This window comes from Mustelus asterias, chromosome 13 (assembly GCF_964213995.1).
Source record: "Mustelus asterias chromosome 13, sMusAst1.hap1.1, whole genome shotgun sequence".
Classification (NCBI taxonomy): Eukaryota; Metazoa; Chordata; class Chondrichthyes; order Carcharhiniformes; family Triakidae; genus Mustelus; species Mustelus asterias.
Window position 1 is genome coordinate 80,717,900 of NC_135813.1, and position 21,520 is coordinate 80,739,419.

At 43.8% G+C, this 21,520-nt stretch overlaps 1 protein-coding gene across 1 annotated transcript; it reads right to left on the reverse strand.

Moving 5' to 3' along the window:
* Positions 1 to 2,819: 2,819 nt before the first annotated feature.
* ddx55 (DEAD (Asp-Glu-Ala-Asp) box polypeptide 55) lies at positions 2,820 to 19,853 on the reverse strand. The gene is made up of 14 exons (XM_078227104.1): positions 19,632 to 19,853; positions 19,133 to 19,183; positions 18,964 to 19,047; positions 17,174 to 17,265; positions 17,005 to 17,067; positions 16,048 to 16,197; positions 13,865 to 14,054; positions 13,019 to 13,101; positions 10,862 to 10,993; positions 10,422 to 10,514; positions 7,956 to 8,070; positions 6,625 to 6,793; positions 5,528 to 5,820; positions 2,820 to 3,163 (listed from the first exon to the last, which is right to left on the reverse strand). The coding sequence occupies exons 1-14, from the start codon at positions 19,731 to 19,733 to the stop codon at positions 3,044 to 3,046; spliced, it is 1,737 nt and encodes a 578-aa protein (XP_078083230.1). The 5' UTR covers positions 19,734 to 19,853; the 3' UTR covers positions 2,820 to 3,043.
* Positions 19,854 to 21,520: the final 1,667 nt, after the last annotated feature.

Below are 21,520 nucleotides of genomic sequence, written 5' to 3' on the forward strand. Positions count from 1 at the left end.
GATGATAGGTTCAATTCACGATTATCGAGACTAGTTTTCAATTCCATATTTTATGAATTGAATTTAAATTCCACTAGCCGCCGTGGTGGGATTTGAAACCATGTTCCCAGTGCATTAATTAGATCATTGTGAGAATCCTCAACAGCTGAAGAGCTCCTCTCTGAGCCTCAGTGCAGCTTCCGCCCATCAAGAGGCAGAATGGACATTATCTTCAGCCTGCGACATATCCAGGAAAAGTGCAGAGAGCAGCATCAACCTCTGTACATGGTTTTCTTCCATCTCGCAAAGGCCTTCAACTCTGTCACCCGTGAGGGACTGGGGATGAAGCAGACACATTGAAGTCAGTGAAGAATCTTGCATCCAACAGTGGACTATACACCCCCATCGTTCATTACACTTCTGTTCACAGATCTCAGGGTTCTCACTCCAGTTCAATTCTTCATAATAAAGGATAGTCTTCCCCTTAGCTTTGACTACATGCTGTACCTGCACACTTTTTGTGACTCAAGCACTAGAACACCAGGATCCCTCTGCACTTCATTGATTGAATAGGCAGTTCTGCACACAACAGCAGTGGTGGTATCTGATGTAACCCCATAAAGCAATAGCCCGGAAATAATTCAATTCCCCAAGGAAGCAAAACATACAGCATCAATCAATGATATCCTGGGAATGACTGGAGTTGTGGTGCTGAATCTGAGCCACTGGGGAGACAGTCAATTCTCCTGTTTCTAAAAAGGTATTTTTAGTGTGGGGCAAGGTGATATTTGGGTCCTTATTACTCCCCATCTCTTCACCTTGTGGGGTTCAAATCTCGGTCTGTGTGCACGCACACAGGCATTGTCTGCATTCTGCAGCTCGATGACAGAAGTTGTGGTGGGCCTCGTCCCAGCCTGGAGGCATCAGAGATTGGAACAGTTTCCCGCTTGTCTGGTAAGTTAGCTCCACTCCAGGGGGGAGTTTCAAGGGCGATCGTGTGGAGCATTGCTGCAAGGAAGATGGAGAAGAGCGTTCGTGCAATGGCGCAGCCCTGTTTGACCCCAGTTTGCACTCGTATTGATCTGTGGTGGTTCCATTGATGAGGCTCACAGCTTGCATGTCATCGTGGAGCAGGCGGGAGAATGGTGACGGATTTCTGTGGGCAGCCGAATTTGAGGATCGGAAAGTGGGGAGTAAACTAGTGATGCTTTTCTTGAACATTAAATTAAGCATCTTATGTTTCAATTATACAGGGCATTCGTGTGACGTTTTAGTGTCCGTATTTAAGATGTAAATATGTTGGAGGCAGTTAATTAGATTTATATCTGGAATGAGCAGGTTGTCTTATGAAGATAGGTTGAAAAGGCTGGACTTGTTTCCACTGGAATTTAGAAGAGGAGCAACTTATGTATACGAGATGCTGAATGGTCTTAACGAGGTAGACGTGGAAAGGATGTTTCCGCCTGTGGGTAAGCCCAACAGAAGGGGACACTTTTTAAAATTAGGGGTCACCCGTTTAGATCATAAATGAGAATGTTTTCTTAAACTAGAAAGAGTGCAGAAAAGATTTACTAGGATGCTACCAGGACTTGATGGATTGAGTTATAAGGAGAGGCTGAATAGACTGGGACCTTTTTCTCTGGAGTGTAGGAGGCTGAGGGCTGACCTTATAGAGGTCTATAAAATAATGAGGGGCATAGACAAGGTAGATAGTCAATATCTTTTCCTAAAGGTAGGGGAGTCTAAAACTAGAGGGCATAGGTTTAAGGGGAGGGGGGAGAGATACAAAAGTGTCCAGAGGGGCAATTTTTTCACACAGAGGGTGGTGAGTGTCTGGAACAAGCTGCCAGAGGTAGTAGTAAAGGCGGGTACAATTTTATCTTTTAAAAAGCATTTAGACAGTTACATGGGTACGATGGTTATAGAGGGATATGGGCCAAATGCGGGCAACTAGGATTAGTTTAGGGGTTTTAAAAAAAAGGGCGGCATGGACAAGTTGAGCCGAAGGACCTGTTTCCATGCTGTAAACCTCTACGACTATAACCTTGGAACTCTGAGAAGGGCGGGGATGGTCATTGAATATTTTAAAGACAGGAAGATAGATTCTTTTAGGCAAGGGAACGAAAGGTAGCTAAGAGTGAGGAACTCAACATAAACTGATCAGTCATGATCTTATTAAATGGCAGAGCAGGACTGTGATTCCAAAAGGTCTACTGCTATTTCAGATATTAGTTAAAATCAACATAAGGTTAATGTAAATATTCATCCTTTTCCCATCTCCAATCCTAGTATTTAGAAAACTGATGCAACAAGTTCCACTATTCTTTAACTGGAACATTTTCAAAAGCCTGGTCAGGTAGAATTTCCATCAGGGGCCTGTGGACCGGCTCCCCCTAGATCTTGACATCTGATCAGGAGCACTCAACAATCGGAAATAAAAGCTAAAATGGTGCTGCTTGTAGTCCCTGCTTCAGGGCATGAGATGCACAGATAAGAGTTGTGTTGGTTTAGACCAGGCTTGTCTCGCCACTGCCCCACGGGCCAGATACCACTCCGAAGGCTCCTTCCCGCAACTTTGTTGAAATTAACCACTGAAAACTTCATGGACATAATTTTGAAAAATGCTGTAAGCCTGGTCATCCAATGGCAGGCTGGTTTCTCTAGCTTTTAGCTGTTGATTGGCTCCAATGCAGGGAGGAACCAGCCTATGATTGGACAAGTTAAACGCATCAGTTGCCAGATAAGTTTAAATTATCGACTGTAGCATGGACTGTATTTAATTAGCAATGAAGCCAAAAATAGGCAGATTTTATTCCCAAGTACCACAATTCACACCAACAAATGCTCCGATAAGAAATTTATTTTACATAAAATAAAAGCAAAATATTGCTGATGCTGGAAATCAAATAAAAATAAGAAATGCTGGAAAAATTCAGCAGGTTTGGCAGCATCAGCAGGGAGAGAAAGAGTTAACATTGAGTCCACATGACTTCTTGAGTTCAAAATTCCTTTTACAAATAGCTTTCACAGAAAGTTACAAGATCAGACATCTTCCAGTTCACTTTCATTTTCCCATCAGTTGCTTTTCAAACTCCTCCTCATTGATCTTTCCCTTTTTCAGTTTCTTCAACAATCGGGTATCATTGAGAAGTTCATCGATATTCTCTTCCTCCAGGTCAGATCCCTGCAAAATGGAAGCGTTAGTAAGAGAGGATTTGTTCTGAGGCTGAGCAAGTCAGAATAATCCTTCTAATCAGCGCATAGGGGAGTTTATTAACTGCATGAAAGATGAAAAAAGTAAACCAAACCAGACATTTCCATCTTAATTCTGTTAAGGATTACAGAACGTTTGGGAGCATAGAGTCTGTAATACAGGGTAGAGGATGGAGAGGAGTAATTTCATGAGGTGGAGGGAAGATGGTGGCGTAATGGTATTGTCACTGGACTAGTAATCCAGAGACCCAGGGTAATACTCTGGGGACCGGGGGCTATGAATCCCATCATGGCAGATGGTGAAATCTGAATTCAATATAAATCTGGAATTAGAAGTCTAATGATGACCATGAAACCATTTTGTTGTAAAAACCTATTTGCATCTCTAATATTCTTTAGGGAAAGAAATCTGCCACCTTTAGCCCTGGTCTTGCCTACAGGTGACTCCAGACCAATAGCAATGTGGATGAATCTTAACTACCCTCTGAAATGGCCAAAGGGCAATTGGGGATGGGCAAATTCTGGTCCAGTCAGCAACGCCCACGTCCCATCAAAGAATTTTAAAAAATGCATCAATGGGGTCAGAAGGCTCATTCCCCATGGACATTTATTTTTCGGAGGGGGCATCTAGAAAAGAGCAGGGCTGTCCAGGAACAACTGTACTACCAAATGCAGGAACCCCCCGTGATTATCTGATGCTGCTGTTTTAATGATTATTTAATCTGAATAGGATAGTGCAGCTCCAGAGATCTGGGCTCTCGTGTTTAAAAGGCAATTTATTCGCCACATTTTCTTCATTAATATTCAGTGGACAGGGGCCGGAATTGAGATGGTCGACTTCCAACAACCACAACCATCTTCCTTTGGGCCGGGTATTTCCTGTTACTTCCCACTTCCAGGAGCTAGAATATTTCACAGGTTAAAGGAGATTTACTTAAAAGTCATTCAGCATCACAAGATCTTCAGAAAACCCTTCACACTGTGCTAGCCTTTCAATAATTTGAGAGGGAGGCCTTGTGACGCATACATAGAAAATAGAAACAGTAGGCCACTCGGCCTTTGAGCCCTCCCGCTCCATTCATTCTGATCAGCGCTGGTTATCAAATTCAATACCCGGAGCCCCCCATCCCCCGATATCCCATGATCCCTTTAGCCCCAAGAGCTATAATTAATTTATTCAGGGTGAAGAAATTTCTCCTCACCTCAGTTCTAAAAGGTTTACCCCTTATCCTCAAACTATGACCCCTAGTTCTGGACTCCCCCACCATTGGGAACATTCTGTCTGAATCTACCCTATCTAACCCTGTTAGAATTTTATAAGTTTCTATGAGATCCCCTTTCTCTTCTAAACTCCGATGAATATAATCCTAACCGACTTAGTCTCCCCTCATATGACAGACCTGCCATCCCAGGAATCAGCCTGGTAAACCTTTGCTGCATTCCCTCTATAGCAAGGACATCCTCCTTCAGATAAAGATACCGAAACTGCACACAATACTCCAGGTGTGGCCTCACCAATGTCCTATGCAATTGCAGTAAAACATCCCTATTCTCAAATAGAGGTCAACATACCATTTGCCTTCTTTACTGCCTGCTGTACCTGCACGCTTACTTTCAGCGACTGATGCACGAGGACACCAAAGTCTCGCTGAATATCCACCTCTCTCAATTTACACCTATTCAAATAATAATCCGCCTTCCTATTTTTGCTACGAAAGTGGATAACCTTACATTTATCCACATTATACTGCATCTGCCATGCAGATGCCCACACATTCAGCCTGCCAAATCACACAAACTCTCTGCATCCTCATCACAGCTCACCCTCCCACCCAACTTGGTATCGTCTGCAAATTTGGAGATAATAAATTTAACTCCCTCATCCAAATCATTAATATATAATGTGACTAGTTGCGGTCCTAGCACAGATCCCTGCGGAACCCCACTAGTCACTCCCTGCCAAGTGGAAAAAGACCCATTTATGCCATCTCTTTGCTTCCTATCTGCTAATCAGCTTTCTATCCATCTCAAGACACTACCCAAAAGCCCATATACTTTAACTTTACACAGCCCTACTGCTGGACCAGACGCTCTGGTTTGAATCCAATGCTAGGACTTGTTGGCCACGGAAGAAATGTTCAATGAGCTGATAATCATCTTGGGAATCCTTCCACCAAATCCCCCCACTATTGCCCAAAGGATAGAAAAAGGTATGAAGATATGCAAAAAATGTCAAAAGATCAGAACTTCTCCACATTTCAGTTATCAGAAGCTCCAACACTCAAACTCACGAAACATGAGACACCCCACCCACTCCCCCCTCTCTCCAGCACACCTCATCTCGCCTCCTTTTTTCTGCTTGCTTTTTCTTCTTGTCCCTCTTCGTTTTCTGCTTTGACCAGGGCTTATTTTTCACAAATTTCCTTTTCCCCTCATTTTGATTCCTCTCACGCAGCTGCTCCGCTAACATCTTCTGCCTCTGTTTCTCTCGGTTTTTGTCTTTGTATCGGATGGAGTTTGTATCTATGTTCTCGGGAACGAATCCAGGAAAACTTTTCCCTCTCAACTCCGGCATCTTGGGCAGTTTAAGTAAACCAAAGCCCCTGGCGACGACGGCAAAATCCAGATCTGGAAAATAAATCATTGTGGAAATCATTACTGGAAGCTCTCTCATTATAGAGCAAGAGCAGCAAGTACCCGAACAGGCACTAAAGTGTGGTGACTAGAGGATTTTCACAGTAATTTCATTGCAGTGTTAACATAAGCCTACTTGTGACACTAATCTATAAACTTTACAGATATTAAACAACCCAGGCTAATGGAACGTTGGCCATTATTTCAAGAGGGCTGGAGTATAAAGAAAGTTCGGCATCAGTTGTAGAGAGCCTGCTTAAGCCCCATCTGGAGTAACTGTGTTCAGTTCTGGACACCATGTCTCAGGAAGAATATATTGGCCTTGTCAGGGTGCAGTGCAGATTCACCAGAATGATACGAGATTATGAGGACAGGTTACATGGAGAGATTACAAGTCAAGTCCTTGTTCATATGTGCGTATAAAATGATGGGACAATTAAGGTGTTTCAACTATTAAAGGATCCCCTAGGGTAGGTAAAAACTATTTCCACTATTGGGGCAATTCCAGAATAAAGGGGGGAGAAACTTAAACCGAGAACCAGGCCATACAAGAGTGAAATCAGGAAGCACATTTTCAGCAAAGGGTAGCGGAAATTCAGAATTCTCTTCTGCAAAAGACTGCGGATTCTGCAGAGCAACAGATATTTTCAAAACGAAGATGGAAAAATGGCATAAATCGCAGTGAATACCAGGTTCCTATGGAGCAATCTGGTGTCATTTATTTTACAAAAAGCAAGCTGGATAGTTCTATTATTTGCACCACCTGCTCAATAAACCCTGACTTTTCCGCCCAGTTACCTTTTATTCGGAATATCAAGCTACACTCGTGTTTTGCGTAGGACTGAACGAAAGACACAAATGCCTTCATCCCTTTTTCAAAGACAGCTCGATCAGACACAGCCAATTTCTTCAGCTTTGGCAGGACGTCAGCAGAATCTTTCAGCGGTTTCATCTCTTCTATTGGACACTGAGGAGAGAAAGACTCAATTAAACAAATTTTAAAAAGCGAGGCAGAGGTTTACGACCCATGACAGGAACTCTTTGCTTTACCACTTAATTGAGGTGCAGCAAGTTGATCACTGCCTTGGCAATATAACAGCAACTTGCACTTAAACATAGTAAAACATCCCAAATCACTTTACGGGAGACACCAGATGTCTGATTTTGGAATATCAAAGACTCGAGTAATATTAAAACTGGTTTTACTATAGTATCTCAATTTCAAACAGTAACTTTTTATTTTTAGACACAAATTTTCAGCAGTTTCTATTTTATGTAAGTTTCCCTTTGCCAGAACCACAAACTCAGGTGTTTGGTTCTGTTAAAACCTATCACAGGTACAAATATTATAAAGAAGAACAGTGCAGCACAGGAACAGGCCCTTCGGCCCTCCAAGCCTGCGCTGATCACATTGTCTTGTCTAGACGAACCCCTTATATCCCTCTATTCCCCGCCTATTCATGTGTCTATCCAGATAAGTCTTAAATGTCGCTAACATATCTGCCTCAACCACCTCACTTGGCAGTACATTCCAGGCCCCCACCACACTATGTAAAAGAAACTTCCCCGCACATCTCCACTGAACCCCCCACCCCACCCCTTATCTTGAACTTGTGCCCCCTTGTAATTGTCATTTCTGCCCTGGGAAAAAGCTTCCAACTGTTCACCCTATCTATACCCCTCATAATTTTATAAACTTTTATCAGGTTGCCCCCTCAACCTCCATCTTTTCAGGGAGAACAATCTCAGTTCATTCAATCTCTCCTCATAGCTAATACTCCCCATACCAAGCAACATCCTTCTGGTAGTGTGGTGACCAGAATTGGACACAGTATTCCAAATGTGGCCTAACCAACCTTTTATACAACTGTAACATAATTTGCCAACTTTTATACTCGATGCCCCGTCCGATGAAGGCAAGCATTCCGTATGCTTTCTTCACCACCTTTTCCATCTGTGCAGCCACTGGTGATGCTTCTGAACAAACCTCCAGCAGACAGTGTACACAAGCTTTAGAACACCCCTATAGGTCCCTCAAATGTGCGCATTAAATATCTGATTACACAGACTCAAAAACCCGAGATCCAAGAGAGATGTCACATGATTATAGGAAAAACAAGCAAGCATACTTTCTGGTTAATGGAAAGGAAGTTGACGTAAGCCATCTCCATAGGAAGCAGGAATACAAGGGCATTGCCACGGTGACCAATACGAGCTGTCCGTCCACAGCGATGGACAAAGGCACTAAAAATAAACAAAGAGCATCCATTAAATGTCTCCTCAACTCCAACACCCACTGAATACCAACAATCGACAAGGTACCGATCGCAGACAAATACAAAACAAACAGCTGTAATATCTAATACCTGATTTAATATCACCGCCTGTGTGCTGCTGCACTGCAGCTTACAATGTAACTGATCGGAACTGCTGTCACTCCAATTCCTGTACTGTCAAAGCCCCCAAGCTGCACAAGCTTCTTTAGCTATTGATCCCATCAACTAAAGTATTAGTTTCAAAACTGAAGAATGGTTTTAATTCCAGGTATAGTTCCGTTTTCCATTCAACAAGATTTATTCTGCCTCTTAATAAAATGACTGAGTAAAAACCTGACGGGGTCTCGTGACGTGAGCGCAGGAACGGCTGCGTCACGAGCTCTGATTCTACTCATCTTTTAATCCTTTCTTTTATCCTAATGCATGACCTTAGTTGATCTTGCTGTATATCATCTGTGAAATGTTTTCGGAAAATCCTGGCTAACTTTCTTGACTGCGAGGCAGCAAATTAAGTTGAAGAAATCCTTGTTTGTGAGATGCGGTCAGAGCGGGCTTGGTTCACAGTGTGCAGGCCCATGCTCAGGAGATGGGGTCGGTGCCAATATGAAGACCGCTATTATGAGTAAAAATGTGGCAAATGTATTCTGCTGCCCAGCACAGATTAGGAGTGCTCAACACAACAAGCTGCGAGATACCCTACAGAGAATGAACAATGGGGAGATAATAATCCTTTCCATCTAGAAGGAGGTTCCCTTGTTGAAGGTCCACCTTGGATCCTTGGCAATCCTGCTGCATGGTGCATTGAACAAGTCGAGGGGACATGGCCCGAGGAGGATTATCCGTGACCTAGTCCCCCCGGGAAGAGGAAGAGCTACAATGAGATTCCAGGCTGATTTTGAGAAATGGCTGTCATGCTTTCACAACCTCAGTCTGAGGGCTGGGCGTCCAGAGTTCGATGAAGCATATTTAATCTAATTTGAGGCCTGGAGTTGGCCAGAGACCCTGGTCACTGGTCTTGCTTTGACCTTAATGCTCATCGAGAAGGGTTGGACGTAGCCAATCACAATGGACGTTAACTGTCCACTGAGGCCTGGGCTCCTGTTCCTCTGGGCACTGGGACAACGACATGATGGAGGTGGGGAGACTTCAATGAAATTCTGGACGACTCCCGGATGTTCCCTGACAATCCGGTCATGACATCGGCCTTTTCTAACTCTGTGAATGGCTTCTAATCCTGCACTTTGTTCCCTTGTGACTTTACTCCTGGTTGTGTGATGTTGTCTTTTATCCTGATAGGGGCATGTGTTGAGCACAGAGACATGGGATTTTTTTCCTATTCCTTGCCTTTTATCCTTGGGGGAATCACTATATTTTATATCCTTGCTGATGGCTCTTCTGCCGATGTGCTCTGGTGGGGGATGGGCGGGGGGGGGTTCTCTGGCCAGGGGCCCTCTTCTTCCTTGTTGGGGAGGGCTCCAAGTGGGTTGAATGTCTTAAAGGTCGCGTGATACTCATTTAACTTTTTAATTTGCTGTAATTCTTGCACTTGTACAGAAGGAGTACGTTCTTTTACAGTAGCATTCACTTTAGTTATAGAAAAGAATAGTGCCACGACGGGGTGGAGGGTGGATGGAAAGATTTGGAGATGGTTGGAGTGGCCTTAAGTCTTCATTCTAGGGGAGAAAGGCCCCTCATTAAAACCATTGGTGTCGTGCTTCTCTTTGTTTTTTGTTAGTTATTCTGGGTTTAAGAAATCCTGAGCTTATCCTATGGTGGCCATATCCTGGAATGGACTGGCCATCTTTTCCTTGCCATTGGTGCAAGTGTGGGGGAGATGTGTGACAATACATGCATGGTTCAGAGGTCTTTTGAGTTCTGAATATCTTTGGACTGGTTTTCTGTGATTACTTGACTGGGTGGCAGAGTTGAGAGCTGTCTGGTTACTGGTTTGGGTGGAGTGTCTTCTTGGTATGGAGATCCCCTTTGTGTACAGGGAGTGTGGCATTTGGGGAAACCCCAACTTCCAGTGAGACTTTCTTTTTATTTTGTTGCTTTGTGGAAGCATGTGCACCATAGTGCCATGTTTTCATGCCCTTACCCTGATTCCCCACATTCTCCTCCTGTTATCCTTTCAATATCCATACAAAAGCAGGCGCTGACCGCAATGGCAGGAACTGAATTATTGGGATTGATCTTTGGTGGTCTTCACCATGTACATATTTGTGAAATCCTGTACTGTGCTGACTCCTGGGAACCTGTTGTGCATCGTACTAAATATAAAGTTGAAAATTCTCAATAAAAATATTTTTGAAAAAGTACCTGGCACTGCTGGGAGGGTCATACTGTAGAACCCAGTCGACCTCCGGGATGTCTATACCACGAGCCATGACATCTGTGCAAACCAAAATACCACTGGGACAGAAAAGAAAGATTGTTCAGCACATGAGGGTGTAAAAGAGTGAAAAATAGTTCAGCATCCTACACTGCCAGCAGAGTCAATGTTTAGTGTCCAGCAGGGATTTAGGATCAGGAATGGAAACTATCGCAAATATCCTGTCCCATAAACCAGCAGCAACAGTATCTGTTACTGTCCAATTGAAACGAGCTAACTCAGCACCAACCACAAAGCAAAGCTGGAGGTTTGGTGACTGGTGTGCTTCATTTATTTGCTGTTTGAGCTTTCTGAGTGAGCAATACCAGTGATGTGTCAGAGTCATACAGCGCAGAAAAAGCCCCCGTGCTTAATTCAAAACCCTCACCTTTGAAGTTGCCGAAACTCAGTGAAAATCTTGTTGCGTTTGTGCTTCATTTTCCCGTGAATGCACATTATTCGTACATTTTTCACCAAGGTATCCAGTGCAGTCCCGTAATATTCCACACACGCACACGTACTGAAAGGAGGAGGAACCTCAATCAAACTCTGCAATAACTGAATAAGCAAAGAGGAAGCTTTTCTCAACCTATTCATTTTGAAGGAGCCCAGGACTTAAAAGCAATAGACGTCTACTTAGCAAATAAATGATAACAGGCATTGTCACTGGACCTGTGATCTCAATACTCTGTCACATTATTTTAGTTAAATGGAAGATGCAAAGCAGAGTGTGTGACCACTTTACTTGCTCAATTACTTAATGGGGAGTTGTTTTCCAGTAAATATGTATGTGTGAAATACATTTACCTGTATTGTGTGCGAGGTGATTTTTACTAGAATATTGGGAACAGAGACCATCATTTTAAATCTCCACCATAAACTCCATTTCCCAGTGTAATATCCTAACTATGTTAAGAGTTATGGGTTTTAAACAAAAAGAAAAAGATGGAGTTTCACACATAGATTCAAAGTAACACAACAGGTTTATTGAAAGATGCTCTCTGCTCAGAACAAAAAATTAAACTGAACAGCAGCCTGTGAAACACCCCACTGACATCACCATCTAATCATGTAAACAGCTCTTAAAGCAATCATGCAACCATTTAAATTTGTGACACCCAGTCACTCTATTCCTCTCCCTGGTCACTGGCTGAGGTTGAGCTAGATTGTTCGCAGCCTTGGTTGACCAAGGTGAGCTTCCGACCATATTTCCATGCATTCAACAAGATCACCTACTCCCCGCTCTGTAACGTGAACCAACCTAACCACTGCCTCAGCTCAGCTGCTGCAATCCTCCTCCATGCCTTTGTTCCCTCAAGACTTGATTCGTCCAAAGCACTGGCGGCCAGCCTCCCACTTCCTATAATCCATAAACTGGAAATCATCAAAAATTCTGCTGCCCGTATCTGATCTCTCACCGTGCCTGCTCACTCGTTGCACCTGTCCTCACTGACAATCAATGGCTCCTGATAAGCAACTCAGTTTTAAAATTTTCACCTTTGTTTTAAGATTTCCCCCATGGCCCCAACCCTAGCTATCTCTGGAAACTCCTCCTGGAGATATCCACGCTGCTCTAATTCCATCCTCTTCAACATTCTCTCTTTTAATTGTGCCGCCATTGGAGGCGGTCTTCAGTCGCCAAGGCCCGAAGCTCTGAATCCCCCAAATCTTTCTCACTCTGTCCTCCAAGGTGCTCCTTAAACCTCCCACTTTGACGAAACTCTTGATCATCTGTATTGATCTCTCCTTGCATGACTTAACGTCGAACTCTGTTAATTCTCCTGTGAAGCAACTTGGTATATTTTACAAAATTAAAGGTGATATATCAATACAAGCTCTTGCTGGAATAAAATTAGTGCAGGCACTGAAAGTGTATCTGCAGCCACACCCATGGTTCATCAGTGATTCTCCTGGCCAGACACACAGTAATCAGCATTGACAGCAGTGTACTCAGCACAGCTGGAGAACCAACGTGAAAAGATTGGGAGCTTCACTGCACTAAAATAATACCTCCTCACCCAAGTCTGAAGGATGGGACTTTCAGTCCCAGTTCAGAGCTTGGGCACCTCATCTCGGCTGACAAGAGGAAGTGGTACGCCATTGGAGGTGCCATCTAAAGGAAACGCTAAACTTTCCCTCACATTCCCTCCGCTTGCCTAGCCCAGTGTGTGTGAAAGACTCAGTGTTATTCAAAAGGAAGACGTTCTCCTAGTGCTCAGGTCAATATTCCTCCCTCAAACAGCATGAAAATTAGGTTAATTGATTTACTGTGGGATCTTGCTGTGTAAATGAAGATCACATTCGTCTCCATAATAATTACTAGACTCAAAGCAGCTGAAGCTTGTGGCTCTTTGAGGCTGAATGGACAGTCTCAGCTGTTGGTGCGTCTGAAATCGTCAAGATTAAAACTCAAAGCCCGAGAACATGTTTCATTAAGGTACAAAACAGTAAATAGGCAAAAACAGCAAAAGATTCATCACAGAAAGAAAACTTCAAAAGAAGCCTTCGTGAACATTTCTGCTTTCTGAGTGCAAATGGCAATCACCTGAAGAAGGCGAGATGTTTCTGTTGTTTGTGCTGCCGCAAGAAGGCGACTAACTGGTTAAACTTCTCATCCGCTCGACATGTCTGAGGAGCAAACAGGCAAAAAAATTAAAAATAAGCACGTCACAGGCGCACAGACAGTCGGAGCTGCATTGGAGTGATATGATGGGAGGCTCAATGGAGCCATTCTGAGAATGAGTGCGTACGTTCAGCTGGAAATAGATACAGGAAGATACTTCACCTATGGCCCTTTTCTCTATTAATTACCCTTCCAATCTTGGTGCCATCTGCAAAATTAACTATCATTACCCCCACATTATCATCTATCATCATTTGTATACAACAAACAAGGGACTCAGCACTGAACCTTGTGATAATATCACTGGACAACAGTGTCCAGCCACTCAAACAGCCCTCTAACACCACCCTTTGTGTCCTATCACCAGGCCAGTTTCTGATCCATCTCGCCAGGTTTAGAAAGGGAAAGTGTTCAGATATCAAGTGGAAACAGGGGGACAGGAATTCTCATTTCGCTGAAGCGAGGGCAAGAGTTGACGAAAAAAGTATCTAAAAATCACAACAAATTAAAACAATGAAAAGTAATGAAATGGAAACTAATCATCAGGAAAATAGAGATGTACCGAATTCAGGAGAGAAATCAAACAAGGTCAGAGAACAGGAAATGATATGCAATGTGTGAGATGCGTACAGAAAAATAAAACGTAAGCAACATGCTGGGTACCTTGCCCTCAATGTTGAGGGGAAATCAAGACAGGCTGCCCAGAGTGACTGCCTTGCCCAGCTCCTCCTGTCCACGTAAAGTGACTTTCCCATCCTGAAAGCTTACCATGTAATAGTTCTGCAGTTGGATTGGTGTCTTTTGGGTATTGTCTGCTGCCATTCCCTTCTCTTTCACCGTGATCCGAACTGGGTTACGGAGACCTGCTCGGACCAAGCTCTCCATTTCTTGTGTCTGTGTGGCCGAGAAGAGACCGGTCCTCCGCTGTTTTGGCAAAAACCCCAGGATAGTGTTCAGGCTGCAGCAAGACAACGGAAAAGACACGGGTTTTAAACAAAGGTGAAGTGTTTGACACAGCCATAACATTCCGTGATATGAGTGTACAGACCTTCAATTAGAAAGTCAGAGATAAATACAGCACAGGAGGCCATTCGGCCCCTCATGTCTGTACCAACTCTTTGAAAGAGCTATCCAATTAATTCAATTTTTCACACTGACCTGGAATTGTTTTCCTTTCCAATATTCATTAAATTCCCTTTTGAAAGTTACAAATTGATCTGTTTCTACAGCCCTTTCAGGCAGTATTTGATGGGCTTGTACATCCATAGGAATATGCACACAAGGTGGCCATTCGGCCCCTCAAGCCTGCTATGCAATTTAGTAAGAGCATGGTTGATTTGGTAGTAACTTCAAATCTGTACTCTGCCCACTCCTGATAACCTGTCACCCCATTGCTCACCGAAAATCTATCCATCTCTACCTTAAAAATATTCAAAGATTCTGCTTCCACCACCTTTTTCAGGAAGAGAATTCCAAAGTCTCAAGATCGAGATCCTCGAATGAAACAATTTTGTTTCATCTCCATTTTAAAGGCGTGACCCTGTATTTTTGAAGTGACCTCTAATTCACAGCCTTCCTCAGTCACAGGTCAATACAAGCAGTTTTGAGTTTCATTTTCACAATTTTAATCTGTTAGAACTTTTACCTATAAAAAAACATGTAGTGGATGATAGAAAATTAAGTCAAGCTTGTGTATTTACAATATGTTTAACTGAAAGTGTTAACAGACTTTTCTATCCTCAAGCTGTTGATATTTGAAAGAAAACAGGAAGCCTGTTTAAAGGACATCCCAGCTGTTTTTTTAAACAGAGGTTAACGAATCAATTCAGTAAGTTGGGATTTTGATTACACAGCAACACAAGGAATGATGTATTCACGTGTCACACATCGACGTATCTTTCTGCATTAGAAGTACTTTTTAAAGTATAGATGGGAATATTAACATGCTCATCATGAATGGGCCCGCGCTAACACTGAATTAGAAATGCTGCTGCCTCATTTAACACCTGTTGGTTATGACAACATAAAGAACATCAGACTGTGCAGCATCACCAGTAGACCATCATGTTGATACAGAATCTCTTTAATTAATTTCTTTATTCACTTTATTTTAAAGTTACTGAGAGATCAGTTAAAAAGAACTTAAGGGGTTTAGGCCTCTGAACTTTACATCGTAGAAACTAACCTGCTGATGTCAGCCAGGTTAGCAGCCTAGCCTTGGAAGGTTGTGGGTTCATGCTCCACCCTAAGCCCATTAACTACTGCTACTTACGTGCAGTGCTGAGGGAATGCGACACTGCCGGATGTTCCATCTTTAAATTGTCCTGATAGATGCATTTCGACATATCCCAGAGCCCTATTCAAAGATCAGGGGAAGACGGGTGTTCTCCCTGCATCTTCATTAACATTTATACCCAGGACCAACATCACAAACAGTTCTTGGGTCATATCTCTGGAATTCTGCTGTGTTCAAATTGATTACCACATTTCTATAATTGACAAAAGGACAACACAAACAAAACAAAAAGTACTTCATTGGCTTTTGGGAGGTCCTATGGTCATGCTACTTAAATGCTAGTTCTGCTGACCACCCATTATCTACCTAGCCTATTATCCATGACTTTTCCAAGGAATTGGGGCCAAGGCATGGGAGTAACAGGAAAGTTATTTCTTGGATCTAAATAACTCTGTGACATTTTATTCCACCTGTTTCATTCAAAGTGAAAGTTCAGCCTTTACAACACCTGGGCATTGTAATAGGTTTAGGAAGAGCAGAATTCATGTCCCAGGAGCGGCATTAAAAGAAACTGCAGTGACAGTCCCTTCACCAGGAAATTTCCAAGTGACTGCTCAAATGTGACTGTGGCAAAGCATAACTGTTTTTCTCTGTAGTTTTCTGTTTATAGATTAGTTCATTCAGTTTCTTCCTAATACGCTGCTGCTGCAGTTACCTCACTTCAAATCCCATCTCCAGAAGCCTGTCAGCCTCGTCCAGCACCAAGACTTCCAGAGTCTTCACACAGCTGGGTAAATCCAGGCCATCAGACTGCCGCCTGAACATGTCTTCTAAACGGCCAGGAGTGCCCACAATGATGTTCCCTCTGTAAAAAAGACAAGTTATCAAATCTTTAATCACTTCTATTCAAGTACTTCCTGGGGCTAGTCAAGTTATTTTGTCATTCAACTTTGTTAAAAAGGCAGTGGTCTTTAAATAGAAAGCCCCATGCAGGAGAATCCAGGCCGCTACTTCCTGTGCAGTACTGAGGGGGTGGCCTCCGAGAGAAGCGTTTAAAAAAAGGCCCCATCTCCTCTTTTAGGAGGATATAAAAGATCCGATTGCATAGATTTGAGGTAAATACAAAAAGCAGACCTAGAAACAGGAAGGGATGGTTGTTGGGGTGTAGCCGCTGTTATTTTCTCACTGTTAATCATCTTAAATTGTTCGGCAATCAGCCTGGCCAGATTCACACACCCGGCTGAGTGGACCATTTCATTCTCGATGCTGGGGACAGGGGGGAAAAAAAATTCAGCCATTTCCTTTCCATTCTGAACACTGTTCAGAGACAGCTTCTGGAAATGACATATATCAAAGCAGACTCAGCTGTGATGCCGTAACAGTGGAACAACTGGCTGACGATCACTGTCTAGCTCACACATGCTGTTTGAATACAGTCCTGGGGGAAGACTGCAGAATTGTAATAGAGTAAGAGAGGAATGGAGCAGAACAGAATCAGAACGATGAAAGCCAGCTATTCCAAATCTCGTAGGGTTCGGAAAGTAGCTCAGCTGCTCTTTATTGAAATAAATAATGGATAAACCAACAAACTGGCAGGAAAATAGAACCAATGTTAAGGCAGGAAAAGATCCTGCTCGTGAACCAACAGCGACGGTGCCAACTCCACACTTACCCCTGCTTCTTGAATTTCTCAACATCTTCTATCGGATTGCTCCCACCAATGAACAGAATCTGACTGGACACAAAATATAACTTCTATCAAGTTTATAGAAAGAATTATTTCACATACGGAAAAGTGCAGGTCGCTAACATTCAAATCGACAGGTTATTTCCAAACTCACCTGAACTGTGGGAAGTGTACCGTGAACTGTCTCAGGACTTCATCAATCTGAACAGCAAGCTCTCGTGTCGGAGTGATAATGATTGCCCCAACCTAAATACAGCAGGAAACACGATGTATCACCAGCACTTGTGCCAACAACACGAAAAACTTGCATCATTTGAATAAAGGTTCTTGGTGTCTCGGAATCAAAGGTTATGAGGAACAGGCAAGAAAGTAGAGTTGAAGCCCCAAGATCAGCCACGATCACACTGAATGGCAGAGCAGGCTCGACAGACCATGTGGTCAATTGTTCTGAAGATGGATAGTATTTTCAAGTGTAGTCCCTGTTGTATTGTAGAAAACAATTCAAGGCTCTGACAAAGTCATCCAGACTCGAAATGTCAGCTCTGCTCTCCACAGATGCTGTTAGGCCAGCTGAGATTTTCCAGCACTTTCTGTTTTTGTTCAGGGCTTTGTGCACTATCCAACGGTTTGATATAATCCACTTTTTACAATAATTTTCTCATCAAAATTTGGACACATGGCTTCATCTTGTCCCAAATGCTGGCAAAGTGCAGCAGTTACTATGAATTCCAGGGCATTCAGGAGGTGATGGCACTGCAGGCTAACACATTGTCCTTTCACTTCAAGTAAACCTGGGTTCAAACTCAGACTTTGTTCTCCATCAGTTTTACATAGTCTTGGTGAGAGAGAGATTGACTAATCGGAATGGATGCTAAAATGAGAAATGTCAAAACAGCAGCAAATGGAACACAATCACACAGACAGAGAAGAGGTTGAAAACAATAGGCCTGATAAGTTTTACAGAGTGAATGATGTGGAATGGATGGGTAGGAGAGATCTGGGCCTACACTGTAAGAGAACAGCAGCAGTCTTTGTTGATAACACAAATTGGAGAGAGAGGTATGGCAAACTGAAAGATTGCAGGATGTGAGAGGGGGAGGGAGCAGAAACCACTGGGTGGGCAGGTATGGGGAGGATACAGTTTAACCTGTGAAACTGAAAATTTAACATTCAATTAACTAGGGCAACATGGTGGCATACTGGACCCAGGTTTGATTCCCGGCTTGGGTCACTGTCTGCGGAGTCTGCACATTCTCCCTGTGTCTGTGTGGGTTTCCTCCGAGAGCTCCAGTTTCATAAGAACATAAGAACATAAGAAATAGGAGCAGGAGTAGGCCATCTGGCCCTTCGAGCCTGCCCCACCATTCAACAAGATCATGGCTGATCTGAAGCGAATCAGTTCCACTTACCCACCTGCTCCCCATAACCCCTAATTCCCTTATCGATCAGAAAACTATCTACCCGTGATTTAAACATATTCAACGAGGAAGCCTCCACCACTTCAATGGGCAGAGAATTCAAGAGATTCACTACCCTCTGAGAGAAGAAGTTCCCCCTCAACTCTGTTCTGAACCGGCCCCCCCTTATTTTGAGGCTGTGCCCACAGTTTGAAAGACGTGCTGGTTAGGTGCATTAGCCGTGCTAAATTCTCCCTCAGTGTAGGCACCGGAGTGTGGCGACTAGGGGATTTTCATAGTAACTCCATCGCAGTGTTAATGTAAGTCTACTTGTGACACCAATATATAACTTAAAAACATGTCCCTGGAGTGAGAATTGAACCCATGACCTTCTGTCTCAAAGACAAGAGTTAACAAGAAATACCCCTCTTACTTCCTGGCTGGGCAACAATAAAAAAGTCAAATTTATAACCACAGAAACTCATTTCACCGAACATTAGAAAGGTATTTTATAACAAACAGAAAAAAATCCTCATTGGGTACAAACCTGCAGCTTCTTTAACTTCTCCCGTTTTAAAAGGATTTCCAAAATAGGAACGACAAAAGCCAAGGTTTTTCCACTGCCGGTTACCTGTGTTAAATTCAGACTGAAATTTATCCCATGCAGGCAGAGCACTGAACCAATAACGAAAGAAAATGAGGTTTGAGTAACTTACAGCTTCAGCAGCTACATCCTTGTTGCTCATAAAAAGAGGGATTGTTGCAGCCTGCAAGAAACCACACAGGCGATGGAGTTACATTCAGGTTTCAGCTCCCACTCCTGAAATCACTGACTCATTCCCAGTTATTTCATCCCCACGTTTGATCTGGAAAACTCTGGCACTTTCCCAAATCTCTCCACCTCTCTTTCCTCCTTGAAGTCGCTTTCTAAAACCTCTTGCTTTGTTCAAGTTGCCCTAATGTCTCCTTATGTGGCTTTGAAGCAGCTTGGAACGTCCCGACTATGCGAATACTCCCAGACCGGTTTGCTTTAGGGAGGTGAAAGTCACCAGTCCTCATCCAGATAAATAAATAGTGAATGGACATCAACACGTGTGCAGTGAACTGACAGAAAGATTCTCCCAGACCCCCCAACCTCCGCCCCCTCCCCACCCCCCAGAGACACCCCCTGGCTGCCTCCTCTCCCTCCCGCTAGTCGGTCTCAGCCCCAGTTACCTGCACCGGAGTCATGTGAATGAAGTGCAGCTCCCGCAGCGTCTGCAGAATCCGCGGGTGGAGCCCGTTCTCCACATTCTCCCACAGGCCAGAATTCGCCATCTTGGCCGCACCGACTTCCGGTCCGTCACCGTGCCGCTCCGGCCCGGCTTCCCGGGCCCGCTCTTCAGTTCCGCTCAGCAACGCCGGGCGCAGCCACAGGTTCAGCTCCCGCCTACGCTCCACTCCGCCTGTTTAACCCAGTCAGTGCTGGATCAAATCTCCACTGAGTTATTCATTCACTGCTCTTTACACTGGATCAATGCATTAAGATTCAGAAATTTATGGCTCACTGTCCAAACCTATTTGGTGGAAAAACTATTGCCACTATTTTCCTGCAAGTGCCCAGCCTGTTAATAATTCCTCATAAATGTAACAAGTGGGGAACCTATTTCTTGCATCCAATCAGAAGTAGCCTGACTTTCTCTTCTATCCTAACAGCGAAATGAGAAGAAGGGCAGAAGAGCAACATTTTTTCTGGCCTTCACTCAGAAGGTGGTGAGTGTCTGGAACAAGCTGCCAGAGGTAGTAGCAGAGGGGGGTACAATTTTGTCTTTTAAAAAGCATCTAGACAGTTACATGGGTACGATGGGGATAGAGGGATATGGGCCAAATGCAGGCAATTGGGACTAGCTTAGTGGTTAAAAAATGGGCAGCATGGACAAGTTGGGCAGAAGGGCCTGTTTCGATGCTGTAAACCTCTATGACTCTACGTTGATCCACCATAAACCTTCCCAGACAATAAGCTCAATGATAGCTGCTCACTGTGATATGTGTCCAACAGGTAAATGTGATGTGTCCAGTGGTGGGTGAAGAATTAGTGTGCTCGTTTGCTTCTCTTTTCCAGTCTGGTTAGCAGCACCACACAAAAAATGTGTTTCTCCCTGCCAGTACACAGGCCATGTGAATTGGCAACTCCTCTGCCACAGCGCGTTGCTGCCAATACGAGATTTATGTAACTAACACCTTTTAAAATAAATGAAGCCATAAGGTGCCCTGGAGACATCCAAGGTCAGGGAATTAACACCATCTAACCATCATCAAACATGACTCCCTGAACAGCATTCTCAACACATGCAGCTACCAGAACATTGACTGTGATACAGGCCACTCCCTGGTGTGCCAGAGTTAGGTTGCAAGCTTTGATTTTTTTTTCAAGGCCAGCCTTGCATCGACATCAGCTATACCCAGAAGAACAACAGTTCCTCGACTCGATTGTGTGAGAATGGAGTTCAGTGGGTCTGATCAGAGTGGAAATATGTAAAGGAAGACATTTCAAGACACCATGTACAATGCTGCACTCTCAACCTATGGGAAGCAAAAACAGGAAAATGCTGACTGAATCAAGGCTAACATAGCAGTGCAGGATCCTGTCATGGAAGCCAAGTCATCGAATCCCTACAGTGCAGAAGGAGGCCATGCGGCCCATACATCTGCACCAACAACAATCCCTCCTGTTCCCCATAACCCCACGTATTTAGCCTCCTAGTTACCCTGACACTAAGGGGCAATTTAGCATGGCCAATCCACTTAATCTGCACGGCATTGGATTGTGGGAGGAAACCCACGCAGATACAGGGAGAACGTGCAAACTCCACACAGACGGTGACCCAAGCCGGGAATCGAGCCCAGGTCCCTGGTGCTGTGAGGCAGCAGTGTTAACCACTGTGCCACCGTGCTGCCCATCCTCATCAATTACGGGAGATCCAAGTGAAAGGACTCTGAATGCACTAAGAGCTATTCAAGGTAAAGTCCACCAGGTTGCTAGCCATGCATCAAAGGTTACAGCTTTGCCAGAATATTTGGATCGTCTTTGGCACAGCGAGTGCTGGGTAGAAAGAGATCAAAAA

Excerpts from the sequence above, each read along its gene's own strand:
- ddx55 (XM_078227104.1), bottom strand. The coding sequence starts at position 19,733 with ATGGCGAATTCTGGCCTGTGGGAGAATGTGGAGAACGGGCTCCACCCG. Across the intron at positions 16,198-17,004 it reads GAGAAATTCAAGAAGCAGGG|AGGGAACATCATTGTGGGCA; the intron begins GTAAGTGTGGAG and ends TCTTTTTTACAG. Across the intron at positions 10,994-13,018 it reads AAACATCTCGCCTTCTTCAG|TACGTGTGCGTGTGTGGAAT; the intron begins GTGATTGCCATT and ends TCCTCCTTTCAG.